This window comes from Panthera tigris, chromosome X, assembly GCF_018350195.1.
Source record: "Panthera tigris isolate Pti1 chromosome X, P.tigris_Pti1_mat1.1, whole genome shotgun sequence".
NCBI classification, from domain to species: Eukaryota; Metazoa; Chordata; class Mammalia; order Carnivora; family Felidae; genus Panthera; species Panthera tigris.
Genome location: NC_056677.1, coordinates 46,027,461 through 46,046,352, shown reverse-complemented (window position 1 = coordinate 46,046,352; position 18,892 = coordinate 46,027,461). Strand labels below are relative to the sequence as shown.

The following is an 18,892-nucleotide window of genomic DNA, read 5'->3' as shown; positions in this document are numbered from 1 at the left end:
CCTGGCTATCTCCTAGCACCTATTGCAATGCCCTGTGTATGTAGTGCATTCATACCTATATGTTGAATAGAATATATGCAGAATGAATGAATCATAAATTGGTTTCCTCAGTTGAAAATTTCACCAAGAGTGTGACTTGGATTTTTAGCTTCCTTAAACATTTACTGGATAGTCCTTCATGTATTATTCTAATAAGTGACAGTTCCTATTCTGGTGACAGTAAAGATAAATAGACACAGTCCCACTCATGCAGAACTTACCCTAGTGGGGAGACTGACATGTAAATAAAGAGGTGTGTTGATTGAGGATATATGCAGTACACAGTGGGGGCACAAAGGAGGGAGTGATCAATTTTACTCTGGGGAAGAGGGAATCTGAAAAGGCTTCATAGAAGTGACATTTAAGCTGAGCTCTAGGGGATATGCAGAGAGCAGCCATTTTAGCAGAAAGCACAATCTGAATCAAGGTATTAAAAGTCTTGAATGTTAGGGGAACTATAAAAAGCCTCACATGGTTAAAGCACTGGGGAGCCAAGGGTAGTAATATGTAATGTTGTGGCCCTGGTAAGAGAGGTGAGCAGGGACCAGGTCTTAGAGGTCTTGAATGCTGGGTTAGGTAAGGAGTTAGCACTTGATGATGTAGGTAGATTTTGAGTTTGAGGAGGTTGCTCTGGTAGTGATGTGGAGGATAGAATGGAGGGACCTGGCAGGATAAAGTCTTAATTTAAATTTAATTTGTGAGATTTTCAAACATGTACAAAAGTTAGAGAATAACATAATGAACCTGGGTGTACCTGTTACCCAGCTTCAGCAGTTATCAACACATGGCTATTCTTGCTTTATTTATACCCCATTCTTTTAAAGAAAATTCCTAAGTGAGTTACAAATAGGCAAAGCACAATACTATCTAACAAAGCAGCTCTTACATCTGGCTGTGCAACTAGATCACCTATGTAGCTTGAGAAAAAAGTTCCCACCTCCTATTTACTGAGTCAGATACTTGTATGGCCTGACATTTTTAGTTCTTAAAATAAGTCTCAGGTGATTTTGTACAGCCAGGGTTGAGAACTCTGGATTTAATTTTTAAGTAAATTGTTTTTAAGATAATTTTTAAGCAGCTTAATTTCTGGCAGATGTTTTTTCTGAACTCAACTGAATGTTGCCTGTGGCCCTTCTGGGTGAAGTTCACCTATTAGGAAGTGGCAGGCTTTTTTTATGGTTAAGTTCTTTTTTTTTTTTAATTTTTTTTTAACGTTTATTTATTTTTGAGACAGAGAGAGACAGAGCATGAACGGGGGAGGGTCAGAGAGAGAGGGAGACACAGAATCTGAAACAGGCTCCAGGCTCTGAGCAGTCAGCACAGAGCCCGAAGCGGGGCTTGAACTCACAGACAGTGAGATCGTGACCTGAGCCGAAGTCAGACGCTTAACCAACTGAGCCACCCAGGCGCCCCACAGTTAAGTTCTTAATATTAGTTTGAATAGAGAATATTAGTTTAAAGGCTGATGTCTTAATTTTCGGTAGATGTGGGCAAGACTGAAAGAAAAAGCATTTGCATCTTTGAAATTGGATATGATGAAAAGGAAATAACCATTGTTACAATTGATCTCTTACACCAAATCCAGCCACAAGTAAGGAAGGGGATGTGAGACAGATCAGTCTTAGAGAGTGTACTAGGATTATTCCAGAGCACCAGTTGAAAATGCATAGACAAGGAATCTCTTCCTGTCTTCCTTAATTTACATAATTTTCATGCTGGCATTACTCTTTTTTTTTTTTTTTTTTTTTGGTCATTGTTGGGAATGCTAAGAAGGGGCTGCTTGGCATGCTGCCATTTCCTTTCTTCTGGCGAAACTGATCTGTGACTTTGGTGAGCCCTGTTTTGTTGCCTGATTTTTCTGATGCCAGTTTGTCTCTATTAAGTAATTGGGAGTAATGACCAAAAGGATAACTCTTAGGTCTGCAGCTTCCCAGGGCTGTAGGGTAGAGCAAATGTAGGGGATGCATTCTCAGACACCATTCTTTTCTTTTTAATTTTTTTAAATGTTTGCTTATTTTTGAGAGAGACAGAGCATGAGCGGGGGAAAGGGCAGAGAGAGAGGGAGACACAGAATCCAAAGCAGGCTCCAGGCTCTGAGCTATCAGCACAGAGCCCAATGCGAGGCTTGAACCCACGAACCATGAGATCATGACCTGAGCCGAAGTCGGACCCTTCACTGACTGAGCCAACCCAGGTGACCCTCTCACACGCCATTCTTACTTCCAGAGTCGGTATTGGAGGTTTCAGATTCCTCATCCTTGGTATCCCTGCAAGAGATTTTTTTGAGTATACTGCAGAGCAAGGATATACACTTACTTGAGGTATATAGTATTTACAGAATACTATATTTTGAAGGAGAATCAACCAGGGTAATTTCCAGATTTGTCTTGAGTGAATAAAAGCTATTTTTTGGTTGCTTTATTACTACGTTTTACTATCAGTGTCCAATAAAATCTAGGTCAGCAATCCTCAGGGTCATATTTTATTTATATGGCCAAGGATAGGGTTATTGGTGTCTATAGGAGGGGTTTGGCAGGATGGACTATGTATATAGACATTTTGTATACTATAGAGTTGTGGAGCAGATTTGGTTTTAATCCAGCTCTACCACTTACTGAGTACGTGGCTACTCTTGGCTTTAGTAAACTGGGAACAGTCTTCAAGTTGTTACAACTTCATACAAGGATTAGAGATAACGCATAGTTAGGTGGTCAGTAAATATTAGCTGATGTTATGATGACGACACATGGGTTCTGTGATTTGTTGGATGGATATTAATATAAATAATCAGAAACTAGGCTGGATGGAAATGTGCCCCCTTTAAGAAATCAGTTAATGTGCTGTCTGTGCCTTCCTAATCAAACAGTGTATAGCAGGCTGGATTTCAAGATTCACTTCACTGCTTTCTGAGATAATGGATGGTCCAAGCAGCTCTCACCTGAATTTTCTTTCAGAGACTCTTAGAGGCAAAGGCTTTTGCTTTGTGGTACATTGGAGGTTAGGGTTCTCTAAAGCATTTTTTGTTTACAAACGGCCATAATGCTTTTCCATGATTTCCCGGGGAATTTTAGGCTGACTCGGATTCAACCACACTCCCATACATGTTTGAAGCATTTCTTAACCTACCAATACTAAATCAATAAATATTGAGTGCTTGCTGTGTGCTAAACTCCAGGATTAAACAGCAGAGTGTATAGGAAGGAAGCTCCAAGAGCAGGCAGCAGCCACTCCAGGGCATTTGTTTAGATGATATTGTTCTTAATTTGATTCATGCCATTTGGATTAGGGGCCACTGTTTTCAACCTTAAGAAAAATTGTACAAAAGGAAAATTCTTACTATAAATGGATGCACGATTATAGAAAGGTTGGAAGGACCTGGAAAGCGTGAAGCATAAATAAATAAAAACCATGTTATCATGCCACCTAGAGGCAACCACTGATAATGTATTTTTTTTTTTATCTTGCTCCCAGGTTTGTGGGGTTTTGTGTGTATGCTTGTTTTAAACTTCCTCACCCTTGTGGCAAACATTTTGTCATTAATAGGGACGTGTTAGGTACAGGGTACAATGTAAGCACATACAGAGATAGTCAAGTATTAAGAGATTGGGGAGAGGATTGTCATAATTCTCGTTAGTACTTGTGCTTTCAAAATCCAGATAAGTGTTCATTATTTTAAGGTGAAATAGTGAGAGGCTTAAGGGTCCCCTACCCTCAACTTTCTTAGGGATTTTCTTTCTGTTACCTCCTCTTTCCCTCTACCTTTCAGTGACCCCATAATTCTCTGCTTGCATTTACAACCAACCTTTTCAGAAGAGTTTTCTAAACGTGCCATCTGTATTGCCTCTCTTTCCATTGGTTCCCTGACTCACTCCAGTCTGGCTTCCCTTCCCACCATCCCCCCTGAAACTATTGTTGGTCAAGTTATCTCTACCCCCAATTTCAACATACATTTTTCGGGACATACCTCATTTCGACATTGGACACAATAGATCAGTCTGGCCATCTTTTGTCTTTCATGATAGCATAATGAACTAGTTTTGCTTCTACCTCACCAACCTCGCCTTTTCTGGTAGATTGGGGTGCCTGGGTAGCTCAGTCAGTTAAGCGTCTGACTCTTGATCTCGGCTCAGGTTATTATCTTGCCATTCATGAGATCGAGCCTCGCGCCAGGCTCCACACTCTCAGTGTGGGATTCTCTCTCCCTCTCTGCTTTCCCCCTTCCCTGCTTGTGCGTGAGCTCTCTCTCTCTCAAAATAAACATTAAAAAAAAACAATGTTGTATCAAGTAGGAACTTCGTTCTGGGCCTCTTTCCTTCCTTTTTTTTTTTTTTTTTTTTTAATTTTTTTTTTCAACGTTTTTTATTTATTTTTGGGACAGAGAGAGACAGAGCATGAACGGGGGAGGGGCAGAGAGAGAGGGAGACACAGAATCGGAAACAGGCTCCAGGCTCCGAGCCATCAGCCCAGAGCCCGACGCGGGGCTCGAACTCACGGACCGCGAGATCGTGACCTGGCTGAAGTCGGACGCTTAACCGACTGCGCCACCCAGGCGCCCCTCCTTCCTTCTTTTTAAGTCATCATCTCCAGACCCATGACTTCAAATACTTTCTATATGCTGACAGTCACAGATTTTTATTCTCAGTGTGTACTTCTTTCATGAACTTCATTCTGTAAATATTTGTCTACCTATCATGTGGAAGATGCTGTGCTACGTGCCAAGAGCTTAATACTGTAGAAAGTCAGACTAGTTATATTGATACTTGTTATGAGAGAAACAAGCAAGGTAGTGTAATTGAAAAATAACAGACCAGCTTTAGGTGGGTTGCCATGGGAAGCCACTTTGGGTCTTAAAGTCACTCCTTAAAGGGAACTAGCTGAGGGAAGAATAGGTATGTTGGGGCAGAAGCATTCCAGTGGAATAGCAGTTGTAAAGGTCTAGAGGCCAGAAGGAACTTAAAGCATTCTAGAAACTAAATGGAAAGACTAAAGTGGTAGTGCAAAAAGGAGATTGGAGAGAGTTGCAGGAACTAAATCATGCCAGAGCCCTGAGACTCATGGTTAGAGTTGGGATATAATTTTAGGGAAACTGTTGAAAGGTTTTAAGCAAGGAAGTAACATGAGCTGACTTATGTTTTAAGATTATCTTTGCTGCTCTCTGGAGAATGGATTGGATGAAAGTGAGTATGGAAGTGAGATCAGTTATCCCTATTTCACAGTTGAGGAAACAAAAGTGCACAGAGGCTGATTATCCATGCTCATACGGTGAGTAAGTGATACAGCAGGGATTCTAACCTGGGTTTCCTAATTTTGAGCCTGTTTTCTGATCTGGTGCTTCTCAAACTTTAAATATATTAATCACCTGAAGATCTCATTAAAATACAGGTTGATTCTTCAGCTCTGGGTGAGATTCTGCATTTTTAATAATTCTCAGATGATGTCAGTGCTGCTGATCCTTCAGCCATACTTTGAATTGTAAGGCTAACCTGCCACTATACTCAACTGCTATTGAGCCAGCTTGGAAATTACTCCTCTGCCTTTAAGCTAATTCAGTATTGAAAGTCATTCTAAATTTTATCACCTGGAGGTGGTTACACAGAGTGAGTTGCCCTTTAAAGAGTGACTTCTCCTCAGTATATATTAAGTGAACACCCTTGCCTTGATGTAAATAAACCCTGTAAAACCAAGATTAGAAACCTCAAAAGTAAATGAAGTTTGGGGGAAAGGAGGAAGGGAAAAAAGAAATGGTTAATTAAATAGAAGTGTTAAGTAATGTATAGCTGTGGATGGTGGTTCATAATAATTCATTAATTTCCTTAAAGTTGATCTTTAAACCTTATTGTAGGAAGAAATCTTTATTACTTGTAAAGATTGCTTGGTGCTCAGAGTTCTGGTCTGAACCAACAAAGGCAATAGGCCATTTCCAGAGATTTGTTTAGAACTAATTTCTTTTTGTTAGAGGCTTTTTTATGTAATAGGATTTTAACTTGTTTAACTTCTAAGCATTAGGTAGAACTCATTCCCTGGTCATTAGTGTGATTTGACGGTATCTCAGCTTCTCACATTGTGCCCCAGCTTCCTGTCTTGCAGTAATTTTCTGAATAGGATCTAACAGTGTAGAAGAATCTGTCACAAATACATGTTTTCATCTGCAGGAATTTATTGTAATAAAACTAGTAAACTGGGGCGCCTGGGCGGCTCAGTTGGTTAAGCATCCGACTTTAGTTCAGATCATGATCTCACTGTGAGTTCGAGCCCCGCATTGGGCTCTGCACTGAGCGCTCAGAGCCTGGAGCCTGCTTCGGATTCTGTCTCTCTCCTTCTCTCTGCCCCTCCCCTGTTGTCTCTCTTTTAAATAAATAAACATTAAAAAAATAAATAAAACTAGTAAAGCGAACAGCATGTTATTAAAGCATGGACTTGGGAGCCAAAAAGGCCTAGATTTAAATCTTGGTGCCAACTAGCTAGACAAGCCACTTAATTTCTCTGAGCCTTCGTTTTTCTATCTGTAAATGGGATAAAACTTGGTTTGAGTGGTGAGGATTGTATGAAAGACTATTATATGAAGACTCTAGGCAGCATGTCTCAAAGTTTGTTCTTTGGGATACTTACATTCATGGACTTTGAGTAGATAACACTTGAAAAAATTGTTCTGTGGCCTAGTAAGTTTCCTTTACCCAAGGTTTCTTGGAGCCATTAGTAACGTAAGTCAGCCACCTAACTATTCTAAAGGAAAATTCCTTTTGTACTTCCATTTGTAACATTTTGCAAGTTACTGAAACCTTGTCTTCCTTCATGGAGCAAAATGCTCTAAAATGCTTTAGGAAACACCAACCTGAGTATTGTCTGGCTTATAGTGAGTGCTCAAAAAATACTTTCCCTTCCCACTGTGAAACTAGCTTAGAATAACTAGGGGGGAAATTTTCTTAATTGATGTCTCATGGACCGTGATACCTTTCTTTTTCAAACTATAGGTGTTTCTTGCAACAAAATTATAGAAACAGGTTAACATTGCACTTGTTTGGGGGAACATGTGTGTTCATTCATTTGTTTTGGACTGGTTATTTAATTGGGTGCCTATCATCTGAATCTGTTTATGAAAAGTTTGGAGCCCAAACACTGGAAACTGAACAAAATACTTGCTCTCCCTGAACCTTGACAATTATGGCCTGGACTTACCCCTGTACTTTACCAATCAGATGCTCACACTTGGAACTTTTGGTGTCTAGAGCCATTGATGCAAATAACCTGAGACTGTTCAGAAATCATTCTGCCACCAGGGGTAGCTTCTAGGCATCCAGAGTCTGGTGTTGACAGTAGAGGCACCCCCAGCTAAGCTGTGTCTGTGGGAGGTCCCTTGGCTGTAGTCCTAGACTGCATAGCTTCCTTGGCTCCTCCCCATTTTCTGAATGTGGATCAGTAAGCCTTCCTGATGATTCCCTGAGCTGTCTGTTATCCTTCCATTAAATCAGTTTTCTGCTTTAGTTAGCCAGAGTCTATTCTCAACCCAGGCCCTTGACTGGTACAGAACCCTAAGTCAAAACAGCTGTAGTTAAAGTGAGATATGTGTGTGAATATTTGCCCATGACCTCATCTACATTTTCTTAAGCCATTAAAATAGTTGGAGCTAAAATATAGTTGCAGCTACAAGCTAATCCTGCTTTTGTTTTGGAGGGTTGTTTGGGTTTTTGTTGAATTTTTAGAGTTCTTTGTGTATTCTAGATATTATATATAGTTTTGAAAATATTTTCTCCCAGTGAGTTCTATAGTTTAAGTCTGTGATCCATTTTTTTTTACTTTGCAGTCTTAAATTGAGATAATCAACATACAACATTATAATAGTTTCAGGTGTACAACATAGTGATTTGATTGTATATGTATATATAGTGTAATGATCACAGTAAGTCTAGTTATAATTTTTTCTTGCACTGAAAAGTGTAAGATCTGCTCTCATCAGTTTTCAAATATATAATACAGTATTAACTATAGTCACCATGCTATACATTACATCTTCATGACCTATTTGTTTTATAACCAGAAGTTCATACCTTTTGACCACTTTCACTCATTTCACTCACTCCTGCCTCTGGCATCTAATAGTCTGTTCTCTGTGAGTTTAGTGTTTTGGGAGTTTTTTGTTTCTTGATACTCTGCATGTAAGTGAGACCATACCATATTTGTCTTCTCTGACTTATTTCACTTAGCATAATGCCTTCAAGGTCTAGCCATTTGTCACAAATGTCAAGATTTCCTTCTTTTTTATGGCTGAATAATATTCGTGTGTATCCACTCATCCATCAATGGACAGTTAGGTTTTTTCCATGTCTTGGCTGTTGTAAATAATGCAGTAAACATGGGGATGCATATGTCTTTTTAAGTTAGTGTTTTCATTTCCTTTGGCTAAATACTCAGAAGTGGATTGATGGATATTTTTAATGTTTTGAGGACCCTCCATACTGTTTTCCCATATTGGCTGCACCAGTTTACATTCCCACCAACAGTACACAAGGGTTTGCTTTTCTCCCCAATCATCACGTTTCATTTTGAGTTAATTTTTATGTAAAGTATGTGACTTAGGTCAAAGTTCATCTTTTTGCCTATAGATGGCTACTTGCTCTGGTACCATTTGGTGATGAAACTATCCTTTGATTGAATTGCCTTTTTAAGCGTCAAAAATCAGTTGGGCATATTTGTATGAGTCTGTTTCTATTCTTACTGATACATGTGTCTGTCCCACCTCCAGTACTACATATATTGTCTTGATTATTACAGGGTGGTATACATATGAATGTCAAAATCAGAGAGAGGGATTCCTACTTTTTCAAAATACTAAAGCTATCGTAGTTCCTTTCAGCTATTGTAGTTCCTTTGTCTTTCCATATACATTTTAGAATAATCTCAGTTTATTTAAAAAAAAAAAAAGAATCTTGCTGGGATTTGGATAGGATCTGCATTAAATCTGCATGTCAATTTGAGGGGAATTGCCATCTTTATTATGTTGACCCATCTTAATCTATGAGGATGTTATATCTCTCCATATATATAGATCTTCTTTGATTTTTAAAAAAAAAATTTTAACGTTTATTTATTATCAACAGACAGAGAGAGCGTGAGCATGGGAGGGGCAGAGAGAGAGGGAGACACAGAATCCGAAGCAGGCTGCAGGCTCCAGGCTCTGAGCTGTCAGCACAGAGCCCGACGTGGGGCTCGAACCCACAAATGGCGAGATCATGGCCTGAGCTGAAGTCAGATGCTCAACCGACTGAGCCACCCAGGCGCCCCCTTCTTTGATTTTTTTTAAATGAACATTTTATGGTTTTCAACATACAAGTCCTATACATGCTTCGTTAGATTTACACCTAAGTATTTCAAGTTTTGTTTTGAGCAATTGTGAGTGGTAGTGTACTTTTAGGTTTGGAGTGTATGTGTCTATTGCCAGTATATAGAAATAGATTGATTTGTGGATGTTTATCTTATATCCTGCAACTTTACTGAGATCATTTATTCTGGGAGGGTTTTTTTTGTACGTTTGGGGGATTTTATACTTAAATAATCCTTTGTCATCTGCACATAGGGAGTTTTGTTTCCTCCTTTCTGATCTGTATACCTCTAATTTCCTTTTCTTATTGCAGTGGCTAGAACTTCCAACACTGTGTTGAATAAAAGTGGTGAGAGTGGACATCTTTACTTTGTTCCTAATTTTGAAGGGAAGGCATTCAGTGATTTGGGTTGTATGGTGTTGGGGCTGGCTGCTACTTCCTGCAGCAGAGTTAGTCTTATAGCCTCCCAGCAAATGACTGCAGCCACAGTAATGTGATAGCCACTTGCTTTAGGTAATGAGTATGAGAAGTTTTGTGAGAAAAATCAAAACTGAGTATAAGTAGCTCACTTACAGTTTTTACTACATGGATTGGATTGTTGCCAGAATCCTATTGGCCTCGTTTTAGATATTTTGGAAGTTGTTGGCAGCTGGCACTTGGTTCATTTTTTTTTAGATGCTGAGGTAATTTTTTAAAAAGTAATTTGGAATCCCATATCTTGAAATGTGAACCTTAGAGGGAAAACATTTTTTTTCTTCCAGGAATGCATTTTAGAATATACTCTGGATGTTTGATCAGTTCTTCCTGAATGCCCATTGGTTGAAAAGATACCGACCATGTAGGCAAATAACACTTTATTTCCACACTACTGAGTATGTTGGACTAAATCTAGGCCCGAAGCTGCCTGAATTTTATACCTGTGCTTGGTCAGCTTTATATTATGACAGCCTTCTTGGGGAAGGGACACTCACCTTCAGTTACTGCTATGTAGCAGATACATTATTATCAGGAGAATCTTTGGTATATAAAGAGCTTTCAGTTCACCTCTACCTCTGTCCATGTGTCCTGGTTGCTAATGGGAGAAACCTTTATTTCTTCTTGTGCCTTGGTCAGAGCATCTTGAGGGACCTGTCTGCCATGAAAGATCACGTAGGTTTACACTAGGGGTTACCCATTTTTGTGCCTTCCAAACTGAAAGATCTTAGTAAAATGATTGTGTTCTGTGCTCAGGAAATTTCTAGTGGGAGTCTTCTATCTCATTTTCTAATTAAAAATTAAAGTATTATGCTGCCTTTGTTGTTATAACACAACTAATATATTTTTATTGGTTAAAACAATAAAAGATACAAAGATGCATCTACATAATCCTTTTGGTCAGCAGTGAGTTAACATTTTGATGCATACCCCTTCTAAGTGGTTTAGATAGGTTTATACTATTTGTTTTGTAATTTTTATTTCACCATGAACATCTTTCTGTTATATAATTATGTGCAGTGTTTATAACAATTGTGCAATATTTCATTTTAAACCAATCCTTTTTGGACGTTTGTTCTTTTCCAATTTTTCACTATTACATATGGTCATGGAGTATAGGTTTTTATGGTTAAATATTTTGTGCATCCTCATGATTTTCTTTGGCTAAATTCCCAGAAGTAGAATTGCTAAGTTTTCCAGAAAACTGCAAGGATATGGTGAATTTTTCCATCCTGAGGTGTGTTAAAAACATTGTGATCTTTTATTTTCAATTATGAGTTTGAGAGGTTTGTTTTTAAAAAGCGCTTTAATTTTGGCTTAAATTGATTAGTCTTATGCAATATATGGATGTGGGCCAGTTTTATCTGGAGATATTCCTTATCCTTCCCTACCTCATAGCTGTGCCTGTGAGTTCACATAGCATCATCATAACTCCAGAGTTTTTGCTTTAAGCATTTTGCATGCTCTTCATTCTATCTTGTTTATGTCGAGCATGTAGAGCTCAAGATTGCAACTTTAAATTCTCACTCTTTTGGGGAATTTCTTTTCAGATCATAAAACAGAAAATCGAAAACATGAAAGTAGACAGGACTAAACTGAAAAAGACACCTACTGAGGCTGTAAGTATCCAAAAGTATGGTCTTATTTTTTGCATTTTAGAAAAAGTTCTTGTAGACAGTTCACCATACTGACCTTCCAAATACATCATCATTTATATATACAAAGTGCAATAAAACAGCAAGTTGTCTTGAAAAAGTCGTATTTGCTTTTGAACTTCCCTTGTTTAAAAAGGCAAATAAGCAAAAGAGAGGGAAACAAACCATTAAAAGACTCTTTAACTATAGAGAATAAACTGAGGATTTATGGAGGGGAGGTGGGTGGGGGATGGGCTATAAATGCGTGATGGGCTTTAAGGAGGGCGCTTGGCATGTTGAGCACTGGGTGTTATATGTAAGTAGTGAATCACTAAATTCTCCTGAAACCTGTATTACACTGTATGTTAACTAACTAGAATTTAAATAAAATTTTGGAAAAAAGTGAATAAGCTAGTCACCAGTGGAAAGTAAACACTAAACTGTTGTAGCTGTATGTACCTGAAGTAGGCTCTCTGGCTGCTTTTCTTATGCATTGAAAGGCAGTATGGTATAATGGAAAGAGCAGGTGTGGATTCAAATTCTGTCTGTACTTGTGTGGTCTTTCTCAATTTTGTTTTCAAGAAAATTAAAGTAGTAACATGTTTCTTAACTAGATTTCTTGTGGGGCCAGTGGTGTAGCTTTTTTAAATCATGGATTCTTAATCATACAATTTAGTTTAACCTATGTTAATCTGTGTGTTGGGTGACCATGTCCTAGCAGCAGAAATCCTAGCTTCAGTCCAGTATTCTATCAGCTGTCTTAAACTGCGTTTTGAGGTTAAGAAAGTATTGCCTTGTTACGACTCTCCTGTAGACCCCGTTGTTCAAGGAGCACAAGCTTTGGAATTAGACATGAGTTTGAATCTTACTAGTTTTTGTGGCTAAGCATTTATTTGCTCACCTGGTTTTCACAGTGGTAAAACAGGGTTGATAATTCTTCCCTCCTTGGTATGAGGCAGATGCTTAGCAAAGGATTTGGCACATAATCAGTTTATTTGCTAAATACAGGTCACTTGGTTTTTAAAAACTAACTACCTGGCAAGTATCACTATGGATATTGCTATTAACAGTTTGCTGTATTTCTTCTAGTCTTTAAAAGATTATTGCATGGACATTCTCTGCCCTTTTTTGTTAAGTATTATACTGATGAGTGCGAGAAATGCTGTCTTCCCATACCCTCTCTAGCATTACAGATTATCTTTTAAATTTTTGTTAATAAGGGGGGGAAATATTAATGGTTCTAATCTGCATGCCTTAATTAAATATATTTTCAAATTTATTGACCTTATATTGGTTGTCTGCACATGCTATACATTTTTGTGTTTGCCGTTGAAATGTCAGGTTGTTTCTTCTTGAATGCCGTACATAATGAGTATATTCACTTTCATAGCTGTTGCAGATACATCTGATTTTGGTTTTGATGTGTTTTGGCATCTTGGATTTTTAAGTATATTTTTAATGTTTATTTTGAGTGAGAGTGCAAGGAGGAGAGGGACAAAGAAAGAGGGAGAAAGAATCCCAAGCAGGGTCCACACTGTCAGCAGAGAGCCCGATGTGGGACTTGAACCCATGAACCGCAAGACCATGACCTGAGCCAAAATCAAGAGTTAGATGCTCAACTGAGTCACTCAGGCCCCCCCACTTTTAAATATATTTTTTAATGGGCATCTTGAATTTTTGACATTTATGTATTCAAATTATTTTGGAAACTAAAGAGCAAATAGAAACCTTGTCTTAAGAAGTGACACAAATTAAAACAGTAACATCAGTGTAAGAAAATAACCTAGAAAAGGATCCTAGTATTCATGTGCATAAGAACTTAACATATGATAATTGTAGGAATTATTGGTTGTTAGGGACAGGAAATTATTAGTCAAGAAATGGTTTCAGGACAATTGTTTGACTTTTGAGGGGTGGGGACTATTATACTGAAATAAATTCTAGATAAAAGTCAAATATTTTTAAAAGAAATTCACACCTAGATTATAGGTGTAAAATATAGATGGATATTTACCTAGTCTTGGATGGAGATGGCCCTTCCAAGCATTAAAGCAAAGGAGAAAAAATAATGGAAGCATAAAGTAGTATATCCAAAGTAAAAAGGCGCATGACAAGCTGGGGAAAATATTTGTAACCCAGTATACAGTTGACCCTTGAGCAACCCGGTTTTGAACTGCATAGGTCTACTGGTATGTGGACTTTTTCCAATAAATACAGTACTGTAAATGTATATTTCTTATGATTTTCTTAAAAATTATAGCACTTTGTTTTTTCTAGCTTTATTGTAGGAATATAGTATATAATATACACACCAAAAGAAATACGTGTTAATTGACTGTGTATGTTATCAGTAAGGCTTCTAGTCAACAGTAGGCTATTGGTAGTTAAGGTTTTGGGGAGTTAAAAGTTACCCATGGATTTTCTACTGCATGGGGGTTTGTCAGCACCCTTAACTCCCATGTTGTTCAGTGAACTGTAGTTAATATCTTTAGTAGCTACATCAGTAGGAGAGATGAATATCCCAATGACAAAATGGGCATAGATCATTTCAGAAAAGAACAGATTCAGTAAACTTCTAGAATAATTTAACGTTGTAGATAATCAAAGAAATGCAAATTAAAAAAATTTTTTTTCTTTTATTACCTCATGGATTGTTAGGGATTTGTTCTTGGGGTGACACCTATATACAAATTTCTGGCTCACAACATTTGATAGCTACTAATTAATTACTTAGGACGAACTCCTGGAATTGGAACGTTTAGATCATAGACCATACATTTTTAAGGCTTAAAGATGCCTAGTTTCCTTGAGCAACATACTCAATTCTCTGTACTGTGGTTAATACTAGATATTATTTTTAAGAAGGATATTTATTTGTGCATGCATGCATGCCTTTTGATCTCTTTACCCATTTTCCCCTCCTGGCCACCTCTGGCAACCACCAGTCTATTGAGCTTGGGTTTTTGTTTTTTTTGTTTTTTGAATTCTGTGTATAAGTGAGATTATAGGGTATTTGTCTTTAACTTATTTCACTTAGCTTAATGCCCTCGGGGTCCATCCATGTTGTCACAAATGGCAAGATTCTGTTCTTTTTTATGGATGAATAGTATTCCACTATATATGTATACTACATCTTTATCCATTCATCTAAGATGGACACTTAGATTGTTTCATATCTTGGCTATTGTAAATAATGTTGCAGTCAACCTGGGGCTGCATATATCCTTTCAAATTATTGTTTTATTTTCTTGAGATAAATACCCAGAAGTGGAACTGCTAGATCTTATGGTAGTTCTATTTTTAATTTTTTTGAGGAATCTCCACACTGTTTTCCATAGTGTCTGCACACGAAAGACATTTATTGATCACTTTGTATATTAGCAGCTGTGCAAAGGATTTTCCCCCTAGATTTGATATCTTTATTGGAGCAAATCAATGTGAACCTTGGCAATTAGTACACAGCCATTGAATTGGCAAATGCTTTCTTTTGTATTGCCAGAAGGAAAATAATAATCAGTTTGTATTATTGCATTTATTGCATTTATGCAGCAGGAACAAGATGGTAAAGATACACTTTTGTCCCTGGTGCATTCTGCAAACTATGGACCTTGATACAGCTGATAAAACAGAACATTGTGCTGGCACATTACATTGATGCCATTAGGCTGACTGAATCTTGTGAGCAGAAAACACAAGTACCTTAGATGCCTTAGGCATTTGTGTACCAGAGAGTGCCCTTTGAAGCTTGAGGGCCTCCCACATCAGGAAAGTTTCTAGGGGTCCAGAGGTCTGGGAAATGTCAAGATTTCCCTTCTAAAGTAGAGATAGATTGCTGCGCCTTGTACCATGCACCATGAAGACAGAGGAACAACGTATGAGGTTCTCTTTGGATTTTGGAAACACCATGTATCAAATATGGGCTTGGTGTTTTGATTTATTTGCTGGATAACCACTAAAGTGATAGTGAAGTCTGAATCTAGAAAAGATTCTGCAAAAGGTTCAGGCTATGATGCAAGCTGCCCTACTATGTGGACATTTTGATCTAGTAGATCCAGATGTCTGATTTAGGTGTCAGCCAAAGATGCCTCTGGCAAGCCCTGATAGGGGAAGTGCAGCTAAGATTCCTAGAATTTGGCAATGCTATTACCTGCCAACAAGTATTCTGACAGTCAGAAAAGCAGTTTCAGGCTTGCTACTGGAACTTGATAAAAACTGAATGCCTGATTATGAGATACCAAGTGACTATAGTATTCAAATGTTCATCATGAATTGGGTGTAATCTAACCCACAAAATCATAAAATTGGTTCTGCATAGCTGCAGATTAGATTTGAAGTGGTATATTTGATACTAAACTTCAGTACGTTCAGAAAGCACAAGTGAACTACATGAGTAGATGGTTTAGACTCCCATGTTATGTTTATCCTGCTTCATCACTTCTCCCTCAACCTATATGACTTCAAGGAGAGGAAAGTGCAGGCCTGGTTTATGGAAGGATTTTATGCCAAGAATTTTACATGCATTTAATCACCACAAAAATTTGAGGTAGCTCTTAATAACGCTTACTTCAGAGGGAGAAACCCCTGTTATTCCATGTTTGTTTTGGGTACTGAAGGTACCTCTAGTTTAAATCTCATGACGACATTGCTGGGTAAATAGGTGATGTTAGTTTATTTTGCAGAAGAGGATACGGAGATTCAAAGAGGTAGCTTACCAACTGTCTAATTCCAAAGCTCATACTCTTTGAAGTAGTATGCTGTGTCTCAATATTTAAACTCCTATTATGTGAAATAAGTGCTTTATGTATGTTGCAAACATTTGAGCTTCACATTACCAAGGTAGTTATTAGGTGTGTTTCCCTGGTAAGAAAACTGGCTGAGAGATTGGAGTAGCTCATGATCAAACAGCTTAGTAAACATCAAGCTAAGAACTGAACCCAGGTTTGTTTGGTTGCAAATCTAGGCCCATTTTCAGGATGCCATGCAAGTGTAGTCATTTCCAGCTGCCATCCATAATAGAAGACTTCTATGTCCCATTCCCTGTCCTTCCTCCTCTGCTTTAAGAAACTTTACTATAAACTGTCAATCCACACCTTGTTACCTGACAAACAGGCCTTTCATCAGTTAAAGAGAGCAGGAATGTATGGCAATGGGAACCCTATAAGAATGAAGTCCCGGTGTTCAGAAGCTCTTGACCCTCCTACAGTTAAGAGGATTTAATAGTTGTAGGAAAATATAGCCAATCTTCACCTTTAACTGTGAATTCACTAGGGCTTTTCAGTGTTCCTCTGATTTCAAGATTTCTTATCAGGTATTCTAGTTAACTTTCAGACTGTGGTACAGATTCCTTCATTTTTTTTTTTTTTTATGTCTAGCTTGTTTCCTTTATTTCTATTGTACAAGTTTATCCAAGTTAAAATGCACAGATGGGGGCACCTAGGTGGCTCAGTCAGTTAAGCGTCTGACTTCAGTTCAGGTCATGATCTCATGGGCTGTGAGTTTGAGCCCCATGTCATGCTCTGTGCTGACAGCTCAGAGCCTGGAGCCTGCTTCAGATTCTGTCTTCCTTTCTCTCTGCCCCTCCCCCACTCATGCTCTGTATCTCTCAAAAAAAAATAAACATTAAAAAAATGAAAATGAACAGATGGATGGTTTTATTACAAGATTTCCATTTAATCCCAAGTGACTGTCTGGCAAATTTCCAGTTTTCTAAATTGCTGAGTGTGTTGGCTTAAAGATTCCTTTACTCCAAAAAACCTTTTGTGAATACCTGTTTTTCTCAGCCTGCAGACTGCAGAGCCTTAATAGACAAACTCAAAGTTTGTAATGATGAGCAACTACTCTTGGAACTGCAGCAAATCAAAACATGGAACATTGGAAAGGTATGTGAACCCACACTCCCAAAAGGCAGGGCTCCCTGGACTAGTACATCATTTTGTATGTTCTGATATGGAAAGAGAAACCACAATGAGGTAGCATCATTCATCAATTAGTATCTGGTAAGCTGTATGTCTACAGTTATAAGCTGTATTATCTACTAAGCTGTATGTCTAGTATAGCTCTAGGTCAGTAGCTTTTAGCTTATGAATAGTTACCAAGGAAATTTTGAAAGAAAATATGAAAGGAAAAGTTTGCTAGCTGAGGGTGAGGAACATTTACACGGGTGATGATAAAGAATCTCAACCACAGAATTCCTTTAGTTTGACTGACAGTATGAGTTTGAGATAGTTAAAAGAATCTTCTTTAGATAACTCTAAAAGTGAACATTTTTGATAAAATGGATTCTGGCAGGGAGAGTCATTGTTTTGTAGACCTCAGAAGGTAGCCAGAATTCTCCCCTTAAAGACCTAGTTAGGGTGTCTGCTGGTGTTTGTACATAATGTACTTTGATGGATATAACAATGATTACAGGTTTATGTGGCTCAGAGTATGATCTTTGTCATATGGATTTCTGTACTGGTGGGGGGATTGAAGAGAAGCAAAGGTGGGAAGTGAACTTGTCTAGGTGTCCTGCTCAGCAATCCATTGTAGCAAAGTACCCACATAGTACTTCGACCTTATTCTTACATGTTCCTCTTTCTCTTCCTCTCTCCAGTGTGAGTTATATCACTGGGTGGATCTGTTGGACCGCTTTGATGGAATTCTGGCAGATGCTGGACAAACAGTGGAGAATATGTCATGGATGCTCGTGTGTGATAGGCCAGAGAGAGAACAACTAAAAATGCTTCTCTTGGCTGTGTTGAACTTCACTGCCTTGCTCATTGAGTACAGCTTTTCCCGGCATCTGTACAGTTCCATAGAGGTATGAGAGGTTCAAGCCTATGTGATCTGTTCTTAACTAGAATCGCTCATATCTAGAAATAAATTGCTATTTCTCTCTGATAATTCTTTCCTTTTCATTTTGGAGCTCTGTGGAGTTTTCAGTGTCAAAGACAATGATAAGATTGAGAATGTAATACATATATTGAAGTATTCCTGGGAATTTGTGGGAATTTATCTTTGTTCCGCATTCATTATTAAAGCAGCCCCAAACCACTTAAACTATTGGAAATAGTTTGATTTCCTTGACACATTACTCATTGCTTAAGTGCCCTGTTGTTAGTGTTAATTTTTCTAATTCTTTGGTAAACAGAATTGAAAGGAAACGGTTTGGGAAAAGAAGTGGAATAACTGAACTAAAGTATAGCACCCAGAGTTTTAAGTGAGGAACAGATAAGCAGTCTGTTAAAGATAAAATATATTAGTTGCAAAAGGAAGACCATGGCCTTCAGGATTATCAGCAACCAGAAATACCTAGGTTTATTGCCATCTGAATGACATACTGATTTTAACACTGACTAGATGCTTAAATATATTGATAGACTTCGATTTTATTAAAAAATCAAAGCAGTCACTCTTGGGTTAATGTTACATACACTGTACTGTAACAGT

General features: G+C 38.1%; 1 protein-coding gene across 13 annotated transcripts in view; it reads left to right on the top strand.

Annotated features, from left to right (window-relative positions):
• HUWE1 (HECT, UBA and WWE domain containing E3 ubiquitin protein ligase 1) overlaps positions 1-18,892 on the top strand; it is a 167,448-nt gene that overhangs the window by 20,101 nt on the left and 128,455 nt on the right. For all 13 annotated transcript variants that reach the window (XM_042974387.1, XM_042974391.1, XM_042974397.1 and 10 more), the window contains 3 exons: positions 11,381-11,449; positions 17,245-17,343; positions 18,057-18,263. In XM_042974387.1, coding sequence (XP_042830321.1) covers positions 11,405-11,449; positions 17,245-17,343; positions 18,057-18,263 — 351 coding nt within the window. In that variant the 5' untranslated portion in view covers positions 11,381-11,404. The remainder of the gene's footprint in view (positions 1-11,380; positions 11,450-17,244; positions 17,344-18,056; positions 18,264-18,892) is intronic.